The 24,100-nt window shown below is 34.7% G+C and overlaps 1 protein-coding gene across 6 annotated transcripts in view; it reads left to right on the top strand.

Annotated features, from left to right (window-relative positions):
• The window catches only part of LOC123523131 (leucine-rich repeat-containing protein 49-like), a 112,070-nt gene extending 89,731 nt beyond the window's left edge, over positions 1-22,339 (top strand). For all 6 annotated transcript variants that reach the window (XM_045300788.2, XM_045300786.2, XM_045300784.2 and 3 more), the window contains 5 exons: positions 1,594-1,804; positions 5,038-5,223; positions 6,522-6,631; positions 12,233-12,368; positions 15,193-22,339. In XM_045300788.2, coding sequence (XP_045156723.2) covers positions 1,594-1,804; positions 5,038-5,223; positions 6,522-6,631; positions 12,233-12,368; positions 15,193-15,393 — 844 coding nt within the window. In that variant the 3' untranslated portion in view covers positions 15,394-22,339. The remainder of the gene's footprint in view (positions 1-1,593; positions 1,805-5,037; positions 5,224-6,521; positions 6,632-12,232; positions 12,369-15,192) is intronic.
• The last annotated feature ends 1,761 nt before the right edge of the window (positions 22,340-24,100 follow it).

Raw genomic sequence — 24,100 nt, 5'->3', positions numbered from 1 at the left:
TTCACAGATTGGCACAGGCTGTGATAGTAATATAAAAATAATAAAACAATTTGAATAATATAAAATTTTGTTCATTAAAAAGTATAGTGGTCAATACTGGTCGATTCAGTTTTGGTCTGTGGCAATGTGTCCTGGTCAGGCTCAGTTTTGGACAATATATTTAGACTGGTCAGTGGTCAATACTAGTTTATTCAATGCTTTTAATTAGTTTTATCTTCTTACAATAGCCTTTATTTTAAATTAATTAAAGATTTTATTAATATAAATTACACTCATTGAAATGGACAGTACTGGTCAATTCAAATTCTGGTCCTACGCAATATTCCTGATTAATACATATAGTGGTCAATATTGGTCAGTTGAATACTTTGATTGAATGACTTATTTTACCATGTTTAAGCATCTCAATAATACAGTGGGATTATTGATCTTGACAGCTAATTAGTGACTAGATAGACAGGTCTGCAACATCTATTGTATAGTGTAAGACATGGTGTCAATTAGGCAATGTGACAATTGCTATCATAACACAATTAAACCACTTCCATGAAAGGGTCCAGGTGTTTTGCAGCAGTTTTTCATTAAATTATTTATACCGGCTCATTTATACCAATATAAAAAATCATTAGATTTATCACTTGTGAATCAAACACTATTATTGCTACAGTTTATGAAATACTTTCTACAAATGAAGTTCAGCAAAACTATATATCTTTGTAATCTAATCTAACAGAAAATGTTTAATAACCAGTATCAATCAGTTTTGACCAATCAACCACTTCTGACCATTTTGGGAGTATTGATTTGGTTGCTTTAACAAAATACTAATGCCTGCATTTACCATAATCAAGCCCCAGATGTTCTTAAACAGTCATTATTTAATTGTTCATAAACTTTGCAAAATATCTTAACAGTCAGTATTGACTAATTGACCAGTATTGACCAATTGACCGGTATTGACCACTTCAGGGAGTATTGACCGGGGCGGTTTTAACCGGTTAAAACCGCTGGTTAAAACCGGGGGCGGTTTTAACCGCCCAACATTGCTCAACACAGGTAAACTTACACACATGTATATTGTTTTAAATGGATAGAGAAATTAGTGACTTTTATCAGCAAGTGTTATAATAGTAACCTTTATTTGGAAGTGATCTTCAACACATGTTTGACTGTATATATGGAGAAGGAAATTGGTTGTGATATAAGGGTAAATTATTGAAATATTTATTTTGACAAGAGCTTTATATGTGCTGATACTTATAAGTATTGAAAATGATTGGGTAAAGCACAGATACAGTTGTATCTAGTGGTGCTCATGGCTGAGCAAAGATATGCTTTTGTTGGAGGAATCTTGTGTGAGATCTTGTGCAAAGTCTGTTTTCTTCATTATGACTGAAGACAATACAAATAAGGTCATTCATCCTCCACCTAAGATTTATGTTTGAAAGTTATTTGCTGAGAAGTGTTTACTACTAGTTATGAATCCAGGAACACAAGTAAGGTTAACTGACTGCCCTACATAATGGACATACCAGAGAAGGGAGGGAAAACCTATAGAAAAATTTATTTCAAAATGGCGATGTAAAATTTCAGGACGGACAATAAAGCTTCCAACTTAAACAATCTGGCAGACTTGGAGGGTGATACATTAACCCTGTATGGGCCTCCATCTCTTGAGGCCCTGGACAGGAACTGGGGTATGCAGGCAGCAGGGGCAGTAACTGTGATCATATTTAAATTTATAGACTTTGAGGAAATTAGTAAACATCTACAAAAAATCAGGACAAGATTTCCTGCAACACAGGTAAGTTTCGTTGTACAGAAAAAATCTGCTTTTATAACACTTAAGAAGAGAAAATGCTGTACTACAAATAGTATAAGAATTTATCAGTGGACGAAGGTGTGTGATGAAATATCTGGCTCATGGCTAATTGTTTAGTTAGTAACGAGGCTCTGCCGAGAGCCAAATATCCTCATCACTAAATAGTGATAGGCCTTTGTCTTGCATACCATATTCGTCAGAAGAAACAAAATAAAACTTCTTTAAAGCACTATTTTATTTATCCCCCCACCAAAGGTGAAGGGGATATTAGAAATGCTCTCCGTCCGTGCGTCCGTCTGTCCGTCCGTGCGTCCGCAACGATCTTTGTCCGGACCATAACTCCAAAAGTACTTGAGGGATTTTCTTCAAACTTCATACACTGATAGAACACATTGGAGGAAGTGCAGTGTGCAAGAACAATAACTCTACCTTGCCTATTTTTTGAGTTATTCCCCTTTATCTTATTTTCTTAAAAAATTTTGTCCGGAGCATAACTCCAAAAGTACTGGAGGGATTTTCTTCAAACTTCATACACTGATAGAACACATTGGGAGGAAGTGCAGTGTGCAAGAACAATAACTCTACCTTGCCTATTTTTTGAGTTATTCCCCTTTATCATATTTTCTTAAAACATTTTGTCCGGAGCATAACCCCAAAAGTACTGGAGGGATTTTCTTCAAACTTCATACACTGATAGAACACATTGGGAGGAAGTGCAGTGTGCAAGAACAATAACTCTACCTTGCCTATTTTTTGAGTTATTCCCTTTTATCATATTTTCTTAAAAAAATTTGTCCGGAGCATTTCTTCTTCATGCATGGAGGGATTTTGATATATCTTGGCACAAATGTTTACCACCACGAGGCGGAGTGTCATACGCAAGAACCAGGTCCCTAGGTCTAAGGTCAAGGTCACACTTAGAGGTCAAAGGATACAAGAATAAAAACCTTGTCCGGAGCATTTCTTCTTCATGCATTGAGGGATTTTGATATAACTTGGCACAAATGTTCACCACCACGAGACGGAGTGTCACGCGCAAGATCCAGGTCACTAGGCCTAAGGTCAAGGTCACACTTAGAGGCCAAAGGTCAGATACAAGAATGACTTTGTCCGAAGCATTTCTTCTTCATGCATAGAGGGATTTTGATGTAACTTGGCACAATTATACACCATCATGAGACTAAGTGTCATGCGCAGTTCCCTTCTTTAGAATTACTTCCCTTTGTTGTTACTTTAAATAGCTTTTATTGTAACTTTTTCATTACTAGTCGTAGGGAAAAATCGAGACCACTTTTCTGTAGTACAACAAACATGCTAAATCCAATTTTGAGGTGTATTTTGACCAGTCTCTTCCTGATAAAGATGTTTGTGTGGACTTGCAATTTTTTTTTTTTTTTTTTTTTTTTTTTTTAAAGATTAACTTCCCTTAGTTGTTACTATAAATAACTTATATTGTAACATTTTTATAATTGACCCTAGGGAAAAAACAAGACCACTTTTCTGTGGTACAGCATAGATGTTACTCTCCAGTTTTAGGTGTATTTTATTAATTTTATTATATATAAGGTATCTCTACCTAGTAAGGAGTTTTTTTGTGGACTTTAAAAAACAAAAGACTTACAATGATTACTAAACAACCACAAAATTAACATTCCATTTGCAAATACAGCTGCTAGAGTAAAGAAATTTGCTTTGACGGGCATATATTGTGACATTCTGGCACTCTTGTTCCCTGTTAGCTTTCCATTCCTTCTTTTTACAGTAGCCATATAGAAAAACATCATAGCTATACTCTTCATGAAAATTAATAAAATTTAGCAGTAAACCACCTCACTACTGACTTATTCTTTCTTCCACATCTTAAAACCCCTGATGCGGACCACATCCTTCAGTTATGATATGCCCGGTGGGGGGATTAGCCATGTCTGACATGGCTCTTGTTGTTGTACGCCCGTTTTGGAAAAACGGGGTGTATTATGTGATTGAGCGTGGGTGTCTGTCTGTCCGGAGCATACCTTTATAACCATTAAAGATATTGACTTTAAACTTGGGATATAGGTAGATGGTGATGAGACAATGTGCAGAGCGCTTAAACCGACTGTAGGTCAAGGTCACAAATTGAACTAAAAGGTCAAAACTGTCCATCTTTTGTGTCCAGAGCATAACTAAATAACCATGCAAGGTATTGACTTCAAACTTGGTATGTAGGTAGGTAGTGATGAGACGATGTGCTGAGAACATGAACCTGAGCTGTAGATTTAAGGTCAAGATCACAAATTGAGCTCAAAGGTAAAATCTGTCCATTATATTTAGTGTCCATGAACCAGGGTGGTAGGTCAAAGGTCAAGGTCACAGCACGGTCAGATCTGCCCATCATATTTCATGTCCAGAGCATAACTTAAAAAATGTTAAAAGTATTGACTTGAAACTTGATATATAGGCAGTGGTGATAAGATGATGTGCAGACTGCTAGCATCTACATTACAACCCCTCCCCCCCCCCCCCCCCCCCCCCCTCAAACAAAAAAAAATAATTTTAGTTTGTTGCCCTTAGTATCCTCTCACCACCAAAGACAAAATATTTAGATTTTGAAATTTTTCTTTTTCTTTAAATTGCTTCCTTCAAGCATATATTGCTGTGCTTTGCAGAGCTCTTGTTGTAGCATATGAATTTACACGTTGATTCATTAATTGTAGAATGAAAGTCATTTTACACATTAGAATGTAAGACTAGTTTTTCCAGCATGATGTAATATACGAAAGGCCAATTTCTTAGTTAACATAACCCCTGAAGAGCAACTGTCTCTATTCAACAAATAAATTTCAGTTTCTAGGTGGTGCTGTTCTTCTGAAACTGCATAAAACTATTCATTTATGTTATACTTCAACATTTATTTTAAATCATTAAATTATGATAAGCACTTGTACAAGTTCTATTCCAAAATAAAGTCATCAGTATTAAAATGAAATTTAATTAATTCAGATTATTGAAACAGACCCTTTTTGCAGTTTTTTTTTGGACATTCTGTATGTACTGTTTCATGTATGGAAGTTTCAAATTTTCTGTAGGCTAACTTTTGATCTCATGTAAAAAGATGTTGTTCTCTTTCTATAGGCTGTTTTTTTCACCTCCTGTGAAAAGATGTTCCTTTTTTTACTAGTATAAGCTGATTTTTCTTTTCTTGTGAAAAAAATGTTGTTGTTTTTTTGTTTCAGACTCTGGTGTTCAGTTCAACAAATATTTGCAGTTTTGTACAGATAAATGCACTAACAAATGTTCGACGATTAGACAATCTCGTTATAGAACTAGAAGGCAACCCAATAACAAGGTTTACACTGTGGAAAAGTTATATTCTCTTCAGACTGGCCCATTTTGCTCTGAAGCGAATCAATAATGTAGAGGTATGTTATTGTTTTACTGTCAGATTTTGTCGTTTCGGTCAAAACAGCTATTTCATGTGGTTATGTTTGTGTAGATTTCAACTTTTTACATGTTTGCTAGTATTAAATTTTTTGTGGATTGGCTCAACTGAGAAATCTGTACAAATTAGTCTCCCTTGAACAGTATACTGTACAGTCGACATTGTATTAAGGGACCACCCAAGGGACTGCTAAGAAGTGGTCTCTTAATGGAATGGTCTCTTAATGAATTTCAGTCAAATGAAAAGAAAAGTTATTTTAAATGTTAATGTAACTGTATCTATTAGGAACATACATGTATGGTATTTAATCTGTTTTAACATCATGAACACTTTTCCAAGTCCACAAACCGTGAAAATTATGGCTAGATTGTTTGTCAGTTCGACTGATACAAGGGTTAATTGCATTCAGTCACGTGCAAAACGTACTCGCTAATTACACAGATGAAAAAATTCCCGGTAGAATTTTGGTACCCGGTCGCTTAATAGATACTTTTGTCGAATATTTTACCTGTCGGGACTACATTAATGTGGTCGCTAGTCGTTTAATGGAATGAATTTATGTACTGAAAACTTTCGGGAGGGATTTTGACCGGTCGTTTAATACAAAAATTGCTTAATAGAGGTGGTCGCAAATACATGTCGACTGTATTTAGTTGAACCTGCCATAGGGGCCACCTGTATTAAGCAGCCACTTGCCTTAAGGAGCCCATCAGCTTCTTTCCCAACTTGACATTTTGTTGTAATGTCAACTTGTCTTAAGCAATCACCTGCCTTAAGCAGTCAGATTGTATTGCTCCCTTGACTGGCCGGGTAATACTGGTTAAGCTGTGATGTGAGGGCCTCTGTGGCAGAGTGGTTCATGTTACTTACTTCAGATCACTTACCCCTTACTTCTGCTGGTTTGAACCCTTGCAAGAGATGTAGACCTGTTTTCTATGCAGAAGCTATCCAGAAGATTGGTGGTTTTACCCAGGTACCCACTCATGCCTGGAATAATACCTGATCTTTGCCGTGGAATGCTGGAAAGCAGCTGTATGATCTTCAGTTTAGTCACTGTTATTTAAAACCCAGCTTAAAATTTATTTATTTAGCTTCTCTGTTTAGTCTACTTTTAACAAAGAAATAAAGTGCTTTTATCATATAATTTGCAATTAAAGGTAATATTAAAAAGATATGAGTAGATAGGATAAGAGACTGGATTTGTAACCTAGAATTAATGGTATGCATTCAACTTTTTTAATGACATTTTATTAATAGTTTTGATACTGAATCTTGCAGGTGACAGCATTAGATATAATGAATGCTGAAAAACTGTTTGGTGCCATATCTAATTTAACAACGTCTCAGCTACCTCATACTAGACTTCTCTCGTTGCTAGGGGAAACAAGGTAAGGATGTTTGGTGTCATATCTAACTTAACCACACCTCAGCTACCTCAGACTAGACTTCCCTCATTGCTAGGGGAAACAAGGTAAGGATGTTTGTTGTCATATCCAGGTAATCCATCTCACCTACCTCATACTAGACTTCTCTCGTTGCTAGGGGAAACAAGGTTGTTTGGTGTCATATCTAACTGAACCTCAACTCCGCTACCTCATGCTAGTTTTCTCTTGTTGCTAGAGAAAACAAGGAATGCATGTTTGGTGTCATATCTGACTTAACTATGTCTCAGCTACTTCAGTCTAGACTTTTCTCGTTGCTAGGGGAAACAAGGTTAGGATGTTTGGTGTCATATTTAACTTACTGTAACCACATCTCAGCTACTTCAGACTAGAATTACCTCATTGCTAGGGGAAACCAGGTAAGGATGTTTGGTGCCATATCAAACTTTACCACATCTCAGCTACCTCAGACTAGACTTCTCTCAGTGCTGTGGGAAACAAGGTAAGGATGTTTGGTGTCATTTCTAACTTAACCACGTCTCGCTTACATCATACTAGACTTCTCTCCTTTGCTAGGGGAAACAAGGTAAGGATGTTTGGTGTCATGTCTAACTTAACCACGTCTCAGCTACATCATACTAGACTTCCATCCTTTGCTAGGGGAAACAAGGTAAGGATGTTTGGTGTCATGTCTAACTTAACCACCTCTCAGCTACATCATACTAGACTTCCATCCTTTGCTAGGGGAAACAAGGTAAGGATGTTTGGTGCCGTATCAAACTTATCCACGTCTCAGCTACATCATACTAGACTTCTCTTGTTGCTAGGGGAAACAAGGTTGTTTGGTGTCATGTCTAACTTAACCACGTCTCGCTTACATCATACTAGACTTCCATCCTTTGCTAGTGGAAACAAGGTAAGGATGTTTGGTGCCGTATCAAACTTAACCACGTCTCAGCTACATCATACTAGACTTCTCTCATTGCTAGGGGAAACAAGGTAAGGATGTTTGGTGTCATGTCTAACTTAACCATGTCTCAGCTACCTCATACTAGACTTCCATCCTTTGCTAGGGGAAACAAGGTAAGGATGTTTGGTGCAATATCAAACTTAACCACGTCTCAGCTACATCATACTAGACTTCTCTCGTTGCTAGGGGAAACAAGGTAAGGATGTTTGGTGTCATATCAAACTTAACCACATCTCAGCTACATCATACTAGACTTCTCTCGTTGCTAGGGGAAACAAGGTAAGGATGTTTTGTGCCATATCTAACTTAACCATGTCTCGGCTACCTTATGCTAGACTTCCCTCATTGCTGGGGAAACAGGGTAAGGGTGTTTGGTGCCATATTTATCTTTGTCACATCTCAACTACTTCAGACTAGGACTAGACCTCTGATTTCTAGGGGAAACAAGGTAAGGATGTTTGGTGCCATATGTAACATAACCACATCTCAACTACCTTAGGCTAGACTTCTCTCATTGCTAGGACAAAGCAAGGTAACAATGTTTTGTGCCATATCTAACTTAACCACATCTCAGCTACCTCTTATGATACTTCCTCCGAGTTAGGGGAAAAAGGGTAAGAAAGTTTAGTTTCATATCTAATATAATCATATCTCAATGACCTTTGACAAACCTTCTTTCATTGCTGTGTGAAACAAGCTAAGGATGTTTGATGCCATTTAAACAAGCACATTTTGGATTTCCCACTTTTCTAGTGAAAACAAGGTAAATATATTTGTTGTCATATCTAACATAAACATAACTCGACTACCTCAGAATAGGCTTCTTTCATTGCTAGGGCAGTCAAGGATATGTCATGCCATATCTGATATAAAAACATCTCAACTACCACAAGGTAGGTCTTTTTAATTGCAAGGGGAAATAAAGTATTTGGTGAAAGGAAAATGATTTTGGAGGATGTCAGTTCATTAATATGATTTCTTTTTGTCGGAGGTGGTGTCAGGTCCAAACAATACTTGCCTATATTAATGCAAATAAATACCCATTATAACAGTATTATACAAAGCTTTTCATTGTGTTAGGGTAAATGGCTGTTTAAGTCATACATTAGTCATAACTAAAATTAACTGAATAATGAATTATAAGAAAATGTGTATAAAGTCTGAGGGAAGCTAGAAATGGAAAACATGGAAATTATTTTTTGATGTCTAAGGGAAGCTAGAAATGGAAAATGTGGAAATTATTTTTTGATGTCTAAGGGAAGCTAGAAATGGAAAACATTGAAATTATTTTTTGATGTCTAAGGGAAGCTAGAAATGGAAAACATGGAAATTATTTTTTTGATGTCTAAGGGAAGCTAGAAATGGAAAGCATAGAAATTACTTTCTGATGTTAGACGGGAAGCTAGAAATGAAAAGCATGAAAATTACTTTCTGAAATAAGATTGTAAAGATTATTCTGTTCCATTTATCCATCCAACAAATTTGACCAATTCCATGTTCATTCATTTACACAGGCCATCACAGCTCTGTGGTTAAGGTTGCTGGCTTTGAATCATTTGCCCTTCACTGATATTGGTTTAAAACCTTGCTTTGGTTGTAGATTTCTTTCATATGAGGAAGCCACCCAGCTGGCTTAACAGAGGGCTGATGGTTCTACCCCGAGTGTCTGAAATAATGCCTGACGGGGCACCTGCAGTCTCCACCACAAAGTGCTGAATTGTTGCCAAATGTCCTATTATTGAATCTGTGTGAAGTTAAACCTATCATTACCAGAAAAAAAATCACTCATTTTATTCAGATAGATTTTTTTTTCGAATCAGTTTTTATTTATTTAAATCAGTTGTGGATAAATGGCTTTTAAATACCTTGAATAGTGTGATATAATACATGACTAGTTTAGTGGGGTTAATAGTATAAACTGGTTGAGAGGCTTAAACAAATGGTCTCATTATGTCCATAACATTATTGGGAAAAAAATAAATCTTTACTAAAACTTTACTGGCCTTTTGTTAATAAAGTTTACCTCGAGTATAGACACGAGTTGTGGGGTAAACTTCACTGTTAATCTAGTATTTGTACACAATTATTTTAGGAAATAATATCAATTGTTGCGATTTATTCGGGGGATTGTTAACGACTTGGTATTTCGGTTGCAGATTTTACAAAAGAAATATTTGCTTCTTAATTTATAGTGTTATTTGTTTCAAGTCTATTGGATTGTTAATGAGATACTTGAAAAATTTCAAATACTTTGAACTTGAAAAGCGTGTGTCATGTTGCTTTGAAAGTTTCATTTAAGAGTGTTTGGACTTAACTAACGAGCTTCAGACCTTATCAGATTTTTAATACATAATTAATGATTTTGTGATGGGCATAGGTTTCACTTAATTGAGAAGTATTAAATGGAGACTTGTTCCCATAAAATTTGTGATATTTATTATAGTCTCATCGGTTCAGCAAAAAATGTAATAATATATTAATAATCTATAAGAATAATATATATTATAATAAAGCAACTTTTATGTTCTTGTAACTAGATTGGCACATTTAAGCTAAATTTTGCTGACTGAAATTTTCGTTGTTTAAGCCAAAATGTTTTTTTATTTATGGGGATATGAATTCAAGGATCTGGAAATTTAAAGACAATATTTTGTTTACTAAGATTTTATGTTGTGTATTTTAGCAACCATGGTATCAAAAAAATTTAGTCCGCTAGAAAGAGTATTGATCTCACAGTAATCGGAATTATTCCATCAGATATTGATATTCTTAAATACTTGATTGGAATTTACCGGAACTGTCATGCAATGAGAATGGCATTAGCTTAAATCTTGCATCCTTAATTACAGGCGACATTCTGGTGAATAAATACAAAAAAAAAGTGTTGGATTTAAATCTAAAATTTGATGTAGATTATAAATTCAATGTGGATATTTATAAACAATAAAAAATGAATAGTTTCTGCCCAGAGAAAAGTTGATCGAACAAATTTAGTGATAAACAATAAAACATGAATGGGGGCTGTTCAGGGTAAAGTAGACGAAGCAAATTTAGTGATAAACAAGGAGTCGTCATTCTTAAAGGATATAACCATGGGGAACCAGTCCAAAAAGGGATTTAAGTTTGTATCAGTGCCCACAGCAAACCATGTGAAAAATGGAGCGTAAGTACATCATTCCTAAAAAATAGGATTGTAAAATAGTAGCAATACTATTAACAACACTACCTTAACTTAACCTTTAGCCTGCTAAAATGGACTGGTCCATCATTCAATTTGGGCAGTACCATTTATTATTTAAAGGGGTGTTCACTGCACATTTACTGACTGAATAGCAAACAGTGCAGACCATGATCAGACTGCACGGATGTGCAGGCTGATCTTGGTCTGCACTGGTTGCAGAGGCAGAATCACATGCCGGCAGCAGGCTACAGGTTATAGGTGCAGATCCATCCTGTTATGCAGAAATTTGTTGGTAGATTTGATGCTGTAGAATAATTTAATTCAAGGGTTCCTACAGAATTTGAGAAGACCTTGAATTTGATTCCAGTCCTTGAAACTCCTTGAAAATGACTAAAACCCCAAAACACCTGAAAAAAAAAGTATTTGAATTTTGAAAAATGCTGCTTGCATTGTGCCTAGAACTCCTTGAAAAAAGACTTATAAGCAACTCTAAATCTAAAAAAGTTTATAATTTGTCCATACCCAGACTTGATTAACCTTTTGAATTATCATACATTTCATATCAAATAATGAGTAAGACATCTTTGAAATAGTTGATAGTTCAGAATTAGATTTCAAGCCCCCTTTGCAAGAAAAATAGTCCCTGAAAAAAAGTTAAAATAGTACTTGAATAGCCCTTGAAAATCACTCTTTATTAACACTATCAGAGTCTGATGTTCTGTATGAACCATGAATTTGAATTCTAGAAATTTCATGGTTTGGGCTGCAATGGCTATTTTGTGGGAATATGAAATCATGGATTACAAATTCTGAACATAAAATAAAGGTAGTTTTGTACATGTACTTTGGTATTTAATTTTAATGACTGACTTAACCATGAAATCCACAAAATTTAATATGCCATGAATATTAATGATTTCACTTCATATGAAATTGTTTGTGCTTTTGTTTGCTTTTATGTTTGGTATGACATTGTTATTTTAGCTGTATCTCATATTTGAGCTGCGCCATGAGAAAACCAACACAGTGGCTTTGCGACCAGCATGGATCCAGACCAGCCTGCACATCCATGCAGTCTGGTCAGGATCCATGCTGTTCACTTTCAAAGCCTATTGCAATTAGAGAAACCGTTAGCAAACAGCATGGATCCTGACCAGACTGCGCAGATGCGCAGGCTGGTCTGGATCCATGCTGGTTGCAAAGCCATTATGTTGGTTTTCTCATGGCGCGGCTCATTTATCAATATTCTTCCACAGAATTGGTCATTTAGCAGGAAAAGCTGTCAGTATTTGTCAATATTTTAGTGAAAACCTCATGTTATTGGACTTTTTTGTCAAATTTGACAAAGGCTGAACATTGTTATGCTGATACAAAGCAGTAAAATCAGTTTTATTTAGAGATTATTAAACAGTTGGAGATTTATATATATATATATATATATATCCTTGTATTTTAGGCGGAAACAGTTGTTAACGATGAGTGAGGAGAAATCACGTAAAATTCTGGATGGAACGATGAAAATAGATAAAACCCAGGGCGAGTTTGTTGGTCGTGCAGGACTTACATATCAGCAAGACTTAAACAGGCAGCAGGTTGGTACCTTAAATATTTTCCTTAAAATTTACTAATTTTTCATCTGTTATAGAAAGAATTCAAACAACTGCCTGTAAAATGATTAGTTTTTGTGGATTTTCGTCAAAACTGCCATTTCATGGGCAGATAAATCTTGCATTTTTTTTTTATTTTAAAGACAGAATTTTTGAGAGTTTTATTAATTTTGTTCTTATGGGTTTAACTTTGTTTAACTTTGTGTATTTATGCAACAATGAAAAATATATAAATATTGATTTCTACACACTTTAGTTTCTTCCTGGTCTTCTAGTCAAGTATTCACCAATGTTTTAAGTCTGGAACTAAGGACTTACAAATGGCAAATATTCATTTTGTTATAACTTTGTTTATAGTGTACCTTTTATAATCAGATTTTGCAGAATTGTCTGTAGCTACACAGTGAATATTGATGCAAAGTTTCAATACTCTGTGTGCTAATTTAACAATGCCAGAGCAAAAAGAAAATTTAGCATTGTAAAGTCTTAAGTTTTAGACTTCATATGTTGGTGAATGTGTGCCAATTCCAGTGAGAGAGGCTGTAGTGACTGAGGTTGGACTTACTCTCTGACGGATTTTAAACCAACAATCTGTAGTCTAGAAGAATTACACTCTGTCACTGCACTTTGATGCCCAGAAATCAGCACTGGGAAATTTATTAAAATTGTCTAGAGCATCATGTGAACTTTAACCCTTATCATGCAGGACGTGATTGATTCTGCCTCTGAGACCAGTGTAGATCATGATCAGCCTGCACATTTGTAATCTGCACTGTTTGCCATTCAGTCAGTATCTTTTTGGTAAGCACCCCTTTTAACAGTTAATGGTACTGTTCAAATTTAAAGATGGACAAGTTCATTATAGAAATTTAGCAGGGTTAAAGCATTTTTAAGTGTTAATGAAACTGGGTATATTGCTTGATTACATGCTTCCATGTGTATTGAGAAGTGAGGACAACTGAAAATGAAGAAAATGATTAAATTTTCATTCACAGTTGGTTATATACTGTAGAATGATTGAATTTTGCAGACATTAGATTTCGTAAACTTGACTGAAAAGGCAATTTTATGGGGATGTGAATTCATGGATTTCAAATTTTTTAGACCACATTAATGAGATTTGTATTTGTTCTAAGACTTATGGAATTAATTTTGTGAATTGATGCAGCCACAGAGTTCATAATAAACAGTCCCCATTGAATGTGGCAGACTGGGTGATACTGGCATAGGCTTTATTGAGGGATTACATGCTTAGTACCCTTAATTGTGGTATTAAGAATTCAAGAAAAGTGGTTGTTTGTGTTTTAGGATGTGATATAGATTAATACAGTTGACACTCAATATCTCAAACTGTCTTAGCTAAAATTCTGGCAGTCTCAAAAGACATTTCTAAGTCCAATCTCAAAAACTTGTGCATAAAAAATACATATTTCGGTTGCCTCAAAGTAAAACGCTCAATCCCTTGAAATTTACAGTACCAAGTTTCAATCAATGGTATTTGCGAATACATGCATTTTGAATTCATGAGTGGTATTTTTGGTAAAGATTAGCAAAAATAAAAACATTGCAGGTATAAATGATTTTCACATTATATCTTCATGACTCATCAATTAAAGAGTTTGTCATTAATCTGTACAAAGAAGATCCTATATTCTTGAATATTACTGAAGAGAAATTTATGCATAAATTCATACATATACACAAAAGAAATAATACCAGTTATTTTTGTATAAAGATTTTGAGTACCTTATTGTCATTATGAACATAAACTGTGTATTGAATTTGAGAAGACAATATCATACTGGGATCCATTCTTTATTTATTGAGTAGTGCTCATATTTCACGCCTTTGTAGTGGACAATTTACCGTGAAGTTATCATTGATTTAGCTGCTTGTTTCCAAAAAGGCTTTTGTTTGTATGAAGGTATTGGAAGATTCCTGCTAAATTTCTATAATGAACTTGTCCATCTTTCAATTTGGACAGTGCTATTAACTGTTAAAAGGGGTGCTTACCTAAAAGATACTGACTTAATAGCAAACAGTGCAGATCTTGATCAGACTGCATGGATGTGCAGGCTGATCAAGATCTACACTGGTCGCAAAGGCAGAATCAATCGTGTCCAGCATGGTAAGGGTTAATTGTCATCTGGGGCTCAGTTGTTTAAAGGCTTTCAATGTCTGGTGTGGTACCTGAGGTACTTTACCATTTTAGTCATATGATTTAAGTTGTGTCAGCATGAAATAAAAATCTGGGAGATAAACAAATGGTTGGTTAAAAGCTGCATGAAAATGATATCACTTTGTCTTATGTGGGGGATAGCACATTTGTTCTACTTAAGGTAGTGTTGCACATTTGCATCCAAATTTCTTCAACAATGTGGACTTTGAATAAAGTTAACCCTGATTTTTTCAAACTTCTGAATATCCTAAGAAACTTTGTTACATACTAAAGACAAGGTCATGTGCTCAATTTTTTGCAGGACTTTGAAAATACTTTACCAGACACAAGTTTTCATATTGGGAGTCTATTGAAAAATCACATTTGCCAATGATTTAAGACATCTGCAACTTCAACTAGATTTGAAGGCATTAATTGGATTAAATTCACATGTCCATTTTTTCTTGTCAGTTTTAATCTTTAGAAAGAAAGTAATGCCTGTTTCTGGCTTTATTTTATGCTATCCACATAAATTCAGTGAATCATGATTTCCAGTTTATCAGACATGCAGAACTACCTTAAAAATGGTAAGCTTACAGTTTAATACCTCTGAAAGTTTGAATTGAATGTTTTTTTCTTCTGTATTTTCAGGACTTACAAGGAAAACGGACATTTGCAAGAAGTTATATAAATGAAATGACAAAAGAGGCCATATTTGTAGACAGAAAACGAAATGAACTGAACAAAATTTGGCCTCAGATATTCTATGAAATGGTTTACTCTGCCGTATCAGACATGTCAGACTCCTCTAGTTATATGAAAAAATGTATGGAAGATTTAGATAAAAGTTAGCATTAGCTGTGAACCAGTCTTGGACTGGTACTCCATAATGTAATCTATGAACCAGTCAAAATTTTTGACTGGTACCCAGAAATACTTCACTGGTACAGTGCAAACTTGATAGGAACAAGGGAACCAGGATCAACAAGGCGAGACTGGATACAATGTGACAATGAAAAAACAATGAAAAGATGGAGGTTTTCAGAAAACCAGGGTCAGATACTTGCTGTTTCACTGTAGCATGTGTTTTGGGGTGAAGTTTTTTTGAAAATACACAAAATGTGAATGTATAACTAGTCCCAATTCTTGTGACTGTTCTTAAAAAGTGTTATACCAGTATATACAATATATCACAGTAGTTTGGTATATGTTCATGGGTTTGGTATAGTTTGTTACACTACTGTAGCACTACCAAGCATGTTGGTGTTCTGAAATGTATATTTTGTTTTGAATAAACTGTCTTATCTGTATTTTCAAGGGTGTTTAAGAACACAACTCGTTAGAATGAGTCTTTGGAAATACTTTAAAGTTGTGAAAAAATTACTACAATTACTTGCCTGTAAGACAAGTTTGTCTAATAAGTGAGTCAGTGTCATTGACCTAGAGTATTTGTAAAAGAGTCTGCAAAATACAGCCAATTTTGAAGTAATCAAAGGATCTGTCTTATAAATGGAACATCTTAAGATTAGTAAATATGGTATGACAATGAAAGAAAATATTGGTATGGATATGATATGGAAGAAACTGGTAGTTTTTTTGTTTTTTTAATCTAAATTTAAACCTAATGGTGACCATCACTGTTTCTCCCTTATATAAGCACCACCTTTTATGGAAAATCTATAAATCAAAAATAAGATTATTATTATCATGTATTAGGTCAAAATGAAGTTTTAATGTTACCTACTTTCGATTTTACATAACATGATTTTTTCATAGATGCCATGTTGGGTGTTGACTATATACGGAGAAAAGATGACTATACTATGCCTTAAATGGCTGCCTTTTAATTGCTTAGGTATTTATCCAAATAGCTGTTTCTGTTTTGTCTGTAGCTTGATTGTTCTAATTCATTTCCATCAGTTTTAATGTTTCACCAAGCTCTATATATTAATAGTAGGGGCCTCCATAGCCAGGTGGTTAAGGTCACTGACTTCAAATCACTTGTCCCTCATCTATGTGGGTTCAAGCCTCACATGTGAGGAAGCCATCCAGCTGGCTTACGGAAGGTCGGTGGTTCTACCCAGGTGCCCGCTCATGTTGAAATAATGCATGGAGGGGCACCTGGGGTCTTCCTCTACCATCAAAGCTGGGAAGTCGCCATATGACCTAATATGAAATTAGGTGCTACCTAAAAGGCAGAGCTCCCATGAAAAATCACCAGTGCCCGTTAAAAATTAAAGGAGTGGTGCTGGAATTATGGATTCGTTTAGGAAGATTATGTTCTATTAGATCTATTAAAATTATAAGTATTAATGATAATTCATGATTTCTGAATGCATGTTTTAGACTGCATCAAGATTAATTCTCGACATGTGAAAACTTCAAAAAAATTCTGTATATAATCAAAAGAAAGTTCGGTATAGATTAACATCTGCACCAAGATAAAGAAAAAAAAACGTATTTGAATAATTTCTGTTATTCTTATTAAAACTTTTTAAAGTTATGTCTACTGACTACTACACAGGCACTGCATTGGAACCTGACATCAAAATTATAAACATTTGTTAATTTTTACATGTATGACTTTAGTTATACAATATTTTTAAAACTTAAAATTATACAAAAAAAAAAGACTGAAATAAAAAAGGAATTAAAAAAAAAATCTGGATCAGGTGAGGTTCGAACTCACGACCTCTGGATTTCAACGCGAACTCGCTAACCACTACACCACTGTTGAGTTATGACGTCATCTGGACAAACATAAGTATTTATTGTAAAGTTCAGTAATGGCAGCGTGACGAAAGTCGTTTCAAAATGAAATTATTGTATTTTGTTTCTTTTTTCTTCGTAGAAAATGTATTTAGCACTAATTTCTTATTATCGAACGCTCATTTATATTTTTATTCAATATTCAAAGCAGTAAGCGAGACGCTTTTGTCAACCGTAAACAGTAAGCGTCTACTGACGTCTTTACTGATTAATTACTATGTACATAGATCACATGAAAAAATCCGAACAACACCGATTCCAGAAAATACCACGAATTTTCAACTCGATAGTATACACAGTTAGATCTCTCTATTCATTTTCTTTTTCACACGTCTAACTGTAATGCGACGCTGTCGGCGCCGCTTTGCGGCGCCGGTAGCTCTGCTATAATTATTATGTCATACGTTAAAAAATTACATAAATGTGGAGACACGCCCCTTTAAAATTTTACAGTCAGGTAGATTTTTATGGTATGAGGTGGTAGCATTTTAGCCAATTTACAGGCCACAAATACATCCTGTAGTTCCATTTTCAGTAAATATCTTGTCTGTTTTCATACCATACAACAAAATATAACATACAAGATGTGTGCTTGTGCTTAGTTTCAAAGTTTCTGTGGTGCTTTATGAGTTATACCAATGAAATTATTATTGTTTTTAAACGTATTTAAGAGAATCAACACCTTTCCATTACGGTAATGGACCTTTAATGACAATCACCATTTTCCGTTTTGATTACATATTCTCGGTATGTGATTTTGGCATTCTGTGGTTGTTATGAAAAGGAATTTTCTATTATGACTGAAAGATGCAGAAATCGCAAGCAGATAATATGAGAGAGTACGCTACTACATGGGAATTGCCGATTTTTAGCTCGACTATTCAAAGAATAGTCTAGCTATTCTACTCACCCTGGCGTCGGCGTCGGCGTCACACCTTGGTTAAGTTTTTGCATGCAAGTACATACAGCCATCAATTGAAGGCATATAGCTTTGAAACTTATTTTTTCTTTTTCTAGGTCAATTACCAACCTCTCTGGGTCAAGTCCCATAACTCTGACATGTATTTTGAGCAAATTATGCCCCCTTTTGGACTTAGAAAATTTTGGTTAAAGTTTTACATGCAAGTTACTATCTCCAAAACTAATGCAGATATTGATTTGAAACTTCACATGTGTCTTCAGGGTTATAAAACTAGTTGATAGCAGCAAGTCCCATAACTCTGACTTTCATTTTGGCCAAATTATGCCTCTTTTGGACTTAGAAAATTCTGGTTAAAGTTTTGCGTGCAAGTACATACAGCTATTTCTAAAAGGCATATAGATTTGAAACTTATTTTTTCTTTTTCTAGATCAATTACCAACCTCACTGGGTCAAGACCCATAACTCTGACATGTATTTTGAGCAAATTATGCCCCCTTTTAGACTTAGAAAATTTTGGTTAAAGTTTTACATGCAAGTTACTATCTCCAAAACTAATGCAGATATTGATTTGAAACTCCACATGTGTCTTCGGGGTTATAAATCTAGTTGATAGCAGCAAGTCCCATAACTCTGACCTTCATTTTGGCCAAATTATGCCCCCTTTTGGACTTAGAAAATTCTGGTTAAATTTTTGCGTGCAAGTACATACAGCTATTTCTAAAAGGCATATAGATTTGAAACTTATTTTTTCTTTTTCTAGATCAATTACCAACCTCACTGGGTCAAATCCCATAACTCTGACATGTTTTTTGAGCAAATTATGCCCCCTTTTGGACTTAGAAAATTTTGATTAAAGTTTTACATGCAAGTTATTATCTCCAAAACTAATGCAGATATTGATTTGAAACTTCACATGTGTCTTCGGGGTTATAAAACTAGTTGATAGCAGCAAGTCCCATAACTCTGACCTTCATTTTGGCCAAATTATGTCCCCTTTTGGACTTAGCAAATTCTGGTTAAAGTTTTGCGTGCAAGTACATACAGCTATTACTAAAAGGCATATAGATTTGAAACTTATTTTTTCTTTTTCTAGATCAATTACTAACCTCACTGGATCAAGTCCAATAACTCTGGCATGTATTTTGGGCAAATTATGCCCCCTTTAGGACTTTGAAAATTTTGGTTAAAGTTTTACATGCAAGTTTCTATCTCCAAAACTAATGCAGATATTGAATTGAAACTTCACATGTGCCTTCGGGGTTATAAAACTAGTTGATAGCAGCAAGTCCCATAACTGATATGCATTTTGGTCAAATTATTCCCCCTTTTGAACTTAAAACTCTTTTGATATTTAACCTTTTTGGGTAATATTTTCCAGCTTCTGGGACAATATTTCGAATAGTCGAGCTTGGCTGTCTTACGGACAGCTCTTGTTAATTACATGCTCACTACCTGAAACTAACGGAACTTAATTATTTTGCAGTATGCTGTCAGGGTTTCACTTTTTGAGCTGATCGTTACTTCATTGGCTGTACTATGATCATGAAATGAAATTGGATACTTTGATTCTGTGTGATCCACCTAATCAGTAACATGTTGTTTTTTTGTGTTTTTTTTCATGAATTGCTGCTTTATTTTGCAAGTTCCAAATATAAACTACCACACAGTTCTAAAGGTCTCTGAGAGTGGAAGTAGGATCTTTTTGAATATTAACATATTTTTAATAATGTCAATTTTATGATCAAAAATTTATTTTTTCCATTGTGTTAATTTAACGTGTGATGGTCATCTTGTCTGAAGAATAGAGAGGTCCAGAAGGATGCCTATTTTCTGAGCAAACTTCTCCCATAATGGAATTTTGAAGAAATCTTGTAATGTTTAAATTCAATAAGTTACTACTTTCAGAAAATAAAAAAAAATCACTTTGTGATCAAATATCTGTTTTATTCATGAATATTACGCGCATGTCTTGTTTGTGAACTTTGAAATAGACAGTTGAAGCTAATTCAGTGCCATTTATATACTGTATTATTTCTAAGAAAAAAAGTCAGGGTAAATTTATTTGTATGCTTGATGCTTTAAAGTGCTTATTTACAGTATTCAGATTATTCAGGCCTCCTAGTGAAACCTTTAAAACTTTAAAAACCTTTAATTTCAGAGCAAACCTTTAAAACCTTTAAATCTTCTGAAAAAACCTTTAAAACGGCCAAGTAGCCTGTAATTTTCACACAAAACCAATATTTTTGTTCAGACTGCTTGCCGTGCCAGTTTAAAGCAAGTAATGGTTATACTACTGTATTTCTTCCCCCCTTTTAAGTGTTGTTATTAGGATACTGCTTGTGTATCATTCATCTTGAGTTTTTCAGAATGCTGTTGTGTTCACCAGACCACATACATGTAGATGTTTTTAGTAAATACCTATATATATTATGTGTTTTCAACGAGAATTCCGATAAAAATAGCCTTTATTTACTCTTTATTTTTTAATATTTTACACTAAAAGGCCTTTATTTCCATAGATTGGAGCCTTTATAAAAACCTTTATTTTTGTTCAGGCCTGCTAGGAGGCCTGGATTATTTCTTCCGCTTAATTGGAATATGTCAAGGTATGGAGAATGAGTTCAGCTTCAGACAAATTTGTCCAGAACAGGTCAATGAACATTTGGGTTTGACTCAGAATAAATGGGGCCATACCAAAACTCATTACCTGTTTATATGGAAAGATTTTCTGGCGAAGCATTTAAATAGAACTTGCTCAGTTTAACTGTTCTTCTTGACAGTTTGATTGTCTTTATATATCTGTTTCTGTTACGTTGAGAACAAGCAGGGATAATCTCCCTTGTCACCATATCAATCACTGCTATCTAGAAAACAGCATGTCCATGGAAATCACAAGACTGTTACAAAATTTCAAATATTGTTTTCTCATTTTCGATATTATTTTTTTCGTTGCATCACTTCTGTTAGCATTTAATCCCTGAAAAATACTGAAAAATTGCAATAACTGAAAATCTAAAGTTAAATGAAAAAGGTGTAATTTATCAAAAATATGATAAAACTGTGTTTTGGTGGCAGATATCTCTGTACTGTAAGGGGCTGCATTGGAGATTGAAGAACAAGATGCTACTGTTTGAAATTAAGTACAGTCAAAACTTTGTTTAAGACTACCTGTGAATAAAGACAAAACTGGCTGCAAAGACCGCTAGCTTCATTTCTAGTTTAAAACAATAACAGTGTATATCAACCTCTGAATAAAGAACACTTGCAAATAAGAGCCACTTCTTGGCTTATGTATGTGATTATTATTAACAGGTAGTCTTTATAGACAGCTGATCTTTATAAACAGTTGTCTTTAGACAGGTGATTTTTATAGAAATGTGTTTTTAAGACTGGTTGTCTTTATAGACTTGTGGCCTTTATAGACAGGTGATCTTTGTAGACAGATTGTCTTCTTACAAAGGTTGTCTCTAAAGACTAGTTGTCTTTTAGAGAGATCGTCTGTTGGTTGTCTTTTAGACATGTTGTCTTTATGGACTGGTCGTCTTTTAGACATGTTGTCTTTATAGACTGGTTGTCTTTTAGACAAATTGTCTTTATAGACTGGTTGTTTTTATAGACAGGTTGTCTTTATAGACTGGTTGTCTTTTAGACATGTTGTCTTTATAGACTGGTAGTTTTTATAGACAGGTTGTCTTTATAGACTGTATATATAGAAAAAGGGATAAGTGTTTGCTAAACTTTAATCCATTTGCTCACTACAGGTAAATCTACACATTTAGTACTTCAGATTTCAGTTTTGAATGTTTATCTCCTTAAATTTTGATCCACCATAGATGTTAGAAGCAAAGAATGGAATCCACACCTATACATATAAAGTCACAGCCTCTCTATTATGTCATGACATGATTGGAACTTTATGAACGTTTTGCAGAATGTTTCATTCAACCCAGATATTTTCGGTATAACATTTTTCTATCAGCTTTCAGATATTGTACACAAACTGTATTGTGATATTATTTAATTTTATGATTATATTAATGATTATGTTTTTGCAGAAAAAATGTTGAAATATATCTTTTTTAATAAAAAATTTGCAACTTATAAGTACCGGTATTTGTTGCTTTCTCTATTAAATGTTCCCTCCTGTTTTACTTAACGAGTTGACATCGTTAATGGTCTGGTTACTAAATGTTAAACCAAACAGAAAATGATCATAGAAAAAAATGGTATGCATTTTGCAATCTTACCGGATATAAATTTATTTAGTGTCAATGAAATTTGTTCTGCTGGGGTTCATGTAAGGTGATGTTAGTTCATATATCGTGTTTGGTTACCTTCCCTCCAGTGATTTTTCATTTTTAGCTCAACTGTCACATAGTGACAAGGTGAGCTTTTGTGATCACACTTCGTCCGTCGTCAGTCCGTCCGTCCGTGCATCAACAATTTCGTGTCTGCACGATAGTGGTTTCATTCATGATTTTATTTTAACCAAACTTGCACACAACTTGTATCACCATAAGATCTCGATTCCTTTCTTGAACTGGCCAAATCCCATTATGGGTTCCAGAGTTATGGCCCCTGAAAGGGCCAAAATTAGCTATTTTGGCCTTGTCTGCACAATAGCAGCTTTATTTATATTTTGATTTTTACCAAACTGGCACACAACTTGTATCACCATAAGATCTTGGTTCCTTTCTTGAACTGGCCAGATTCCTTTATGGGTTCCAGAGTTATGGCCCCTGAAAGGGCCAGAATTAGCTATTTTGACCTTGTCTGCACAATAGCAGCTTCATTTATGATTTTATTTCAACCAGACTTGCACACAACTTGTATCACCATAAGATCTTGGTTCTTTTTTTCAACTGGCGAGATTCCTTTATGGGTTCTAGAGTTATGGCCCCTGAAAGGGCCAGAATCAGCTATTTTGACATTGTCTGCACAATAGCAGCTTCATTTATGATTTGAATTTAATCAAACTTGCACAAAACTTGTGTCACCATAAGGTCTCGGTTCCTTTTTTAAACCGGCCAGATCCCTTAATGGGTTCCAGAGTTATGGCCCCTGAAAGGGTCGAAATTAGCTATTTTGACCTTGTCTGCACAATAGCAGCTTCATTTATGATTTGATTTTAACCAGACTTGCACACAACTTGTATTACCACAAGATCTTGGTTCCTTTCTTGAACTGGCCAGATTCCATCATGGGTTCCAGAGTTATGGCCCCTTAAAGGTCCAATATTGGCTATTTTGGCTTTTGCAGCCATATAGAGACTTCATTTATGGTTTTATTTGATACAAACTTCCAAAATATCTTCAACAACAATAAATCTTGGATTCCATGACAAATCAGATCCAATCGTAGGTTCCAGAGTTATTTTATATTTGATTACCTCCCCTGATTGTAATCAAAATGGATTTATATCAGTAAGTACTTATAGAACTTATTTGAAATTTCATTATTGTCATTAGTTGGACTGAGCTGATCAGGGTAGATAACTATTGACTGATTTTATGTCAAATTACCTCCCTTTATTTCAAATTAAAATAATGAAGATACTGATCTGAAATTTCATTTATGTCAACAGATTTATTTGGCAGATCCTTCTTTTGTTCACTTGCAATAATTTTTTGTTTTAATTACTTCCCTTTTATGTTACTATAAATAGCTTATTTTTAGTAACTTTTTTATTATTGGCCGTAGGGAAAAACCGAGACCACTTTTCTGTGGTACGACATGGATGGTACCTCTAATTTTTAGGTGTATTTTGACATATCTGTACCTTGTAAGAATTTTTTTTTCTTTTTGGTTAAATTTCTTCCCTTTGTTGTTCCTGTCCTTTGGACTTAGATATTTTTTCTGAGGACCTTC

This window comes from Mercenaria mercenaria, chromosome 8 (assembly GCF_021730395.1).
Source record: "Mercenaria mercenaria strain notata chromosome 8, MADL_Memer_1, whole genome shotgun sequence".
Lineage (NCBI taxonomy): Eukaryota > Metazoa > Mollusca > Bivalvia > Venerida > Veneridae > Mercenaria > Mercenaria mercenaria.
This window is presented reverse-complemented; position numbering and strand designations above follow the sequence as displayed.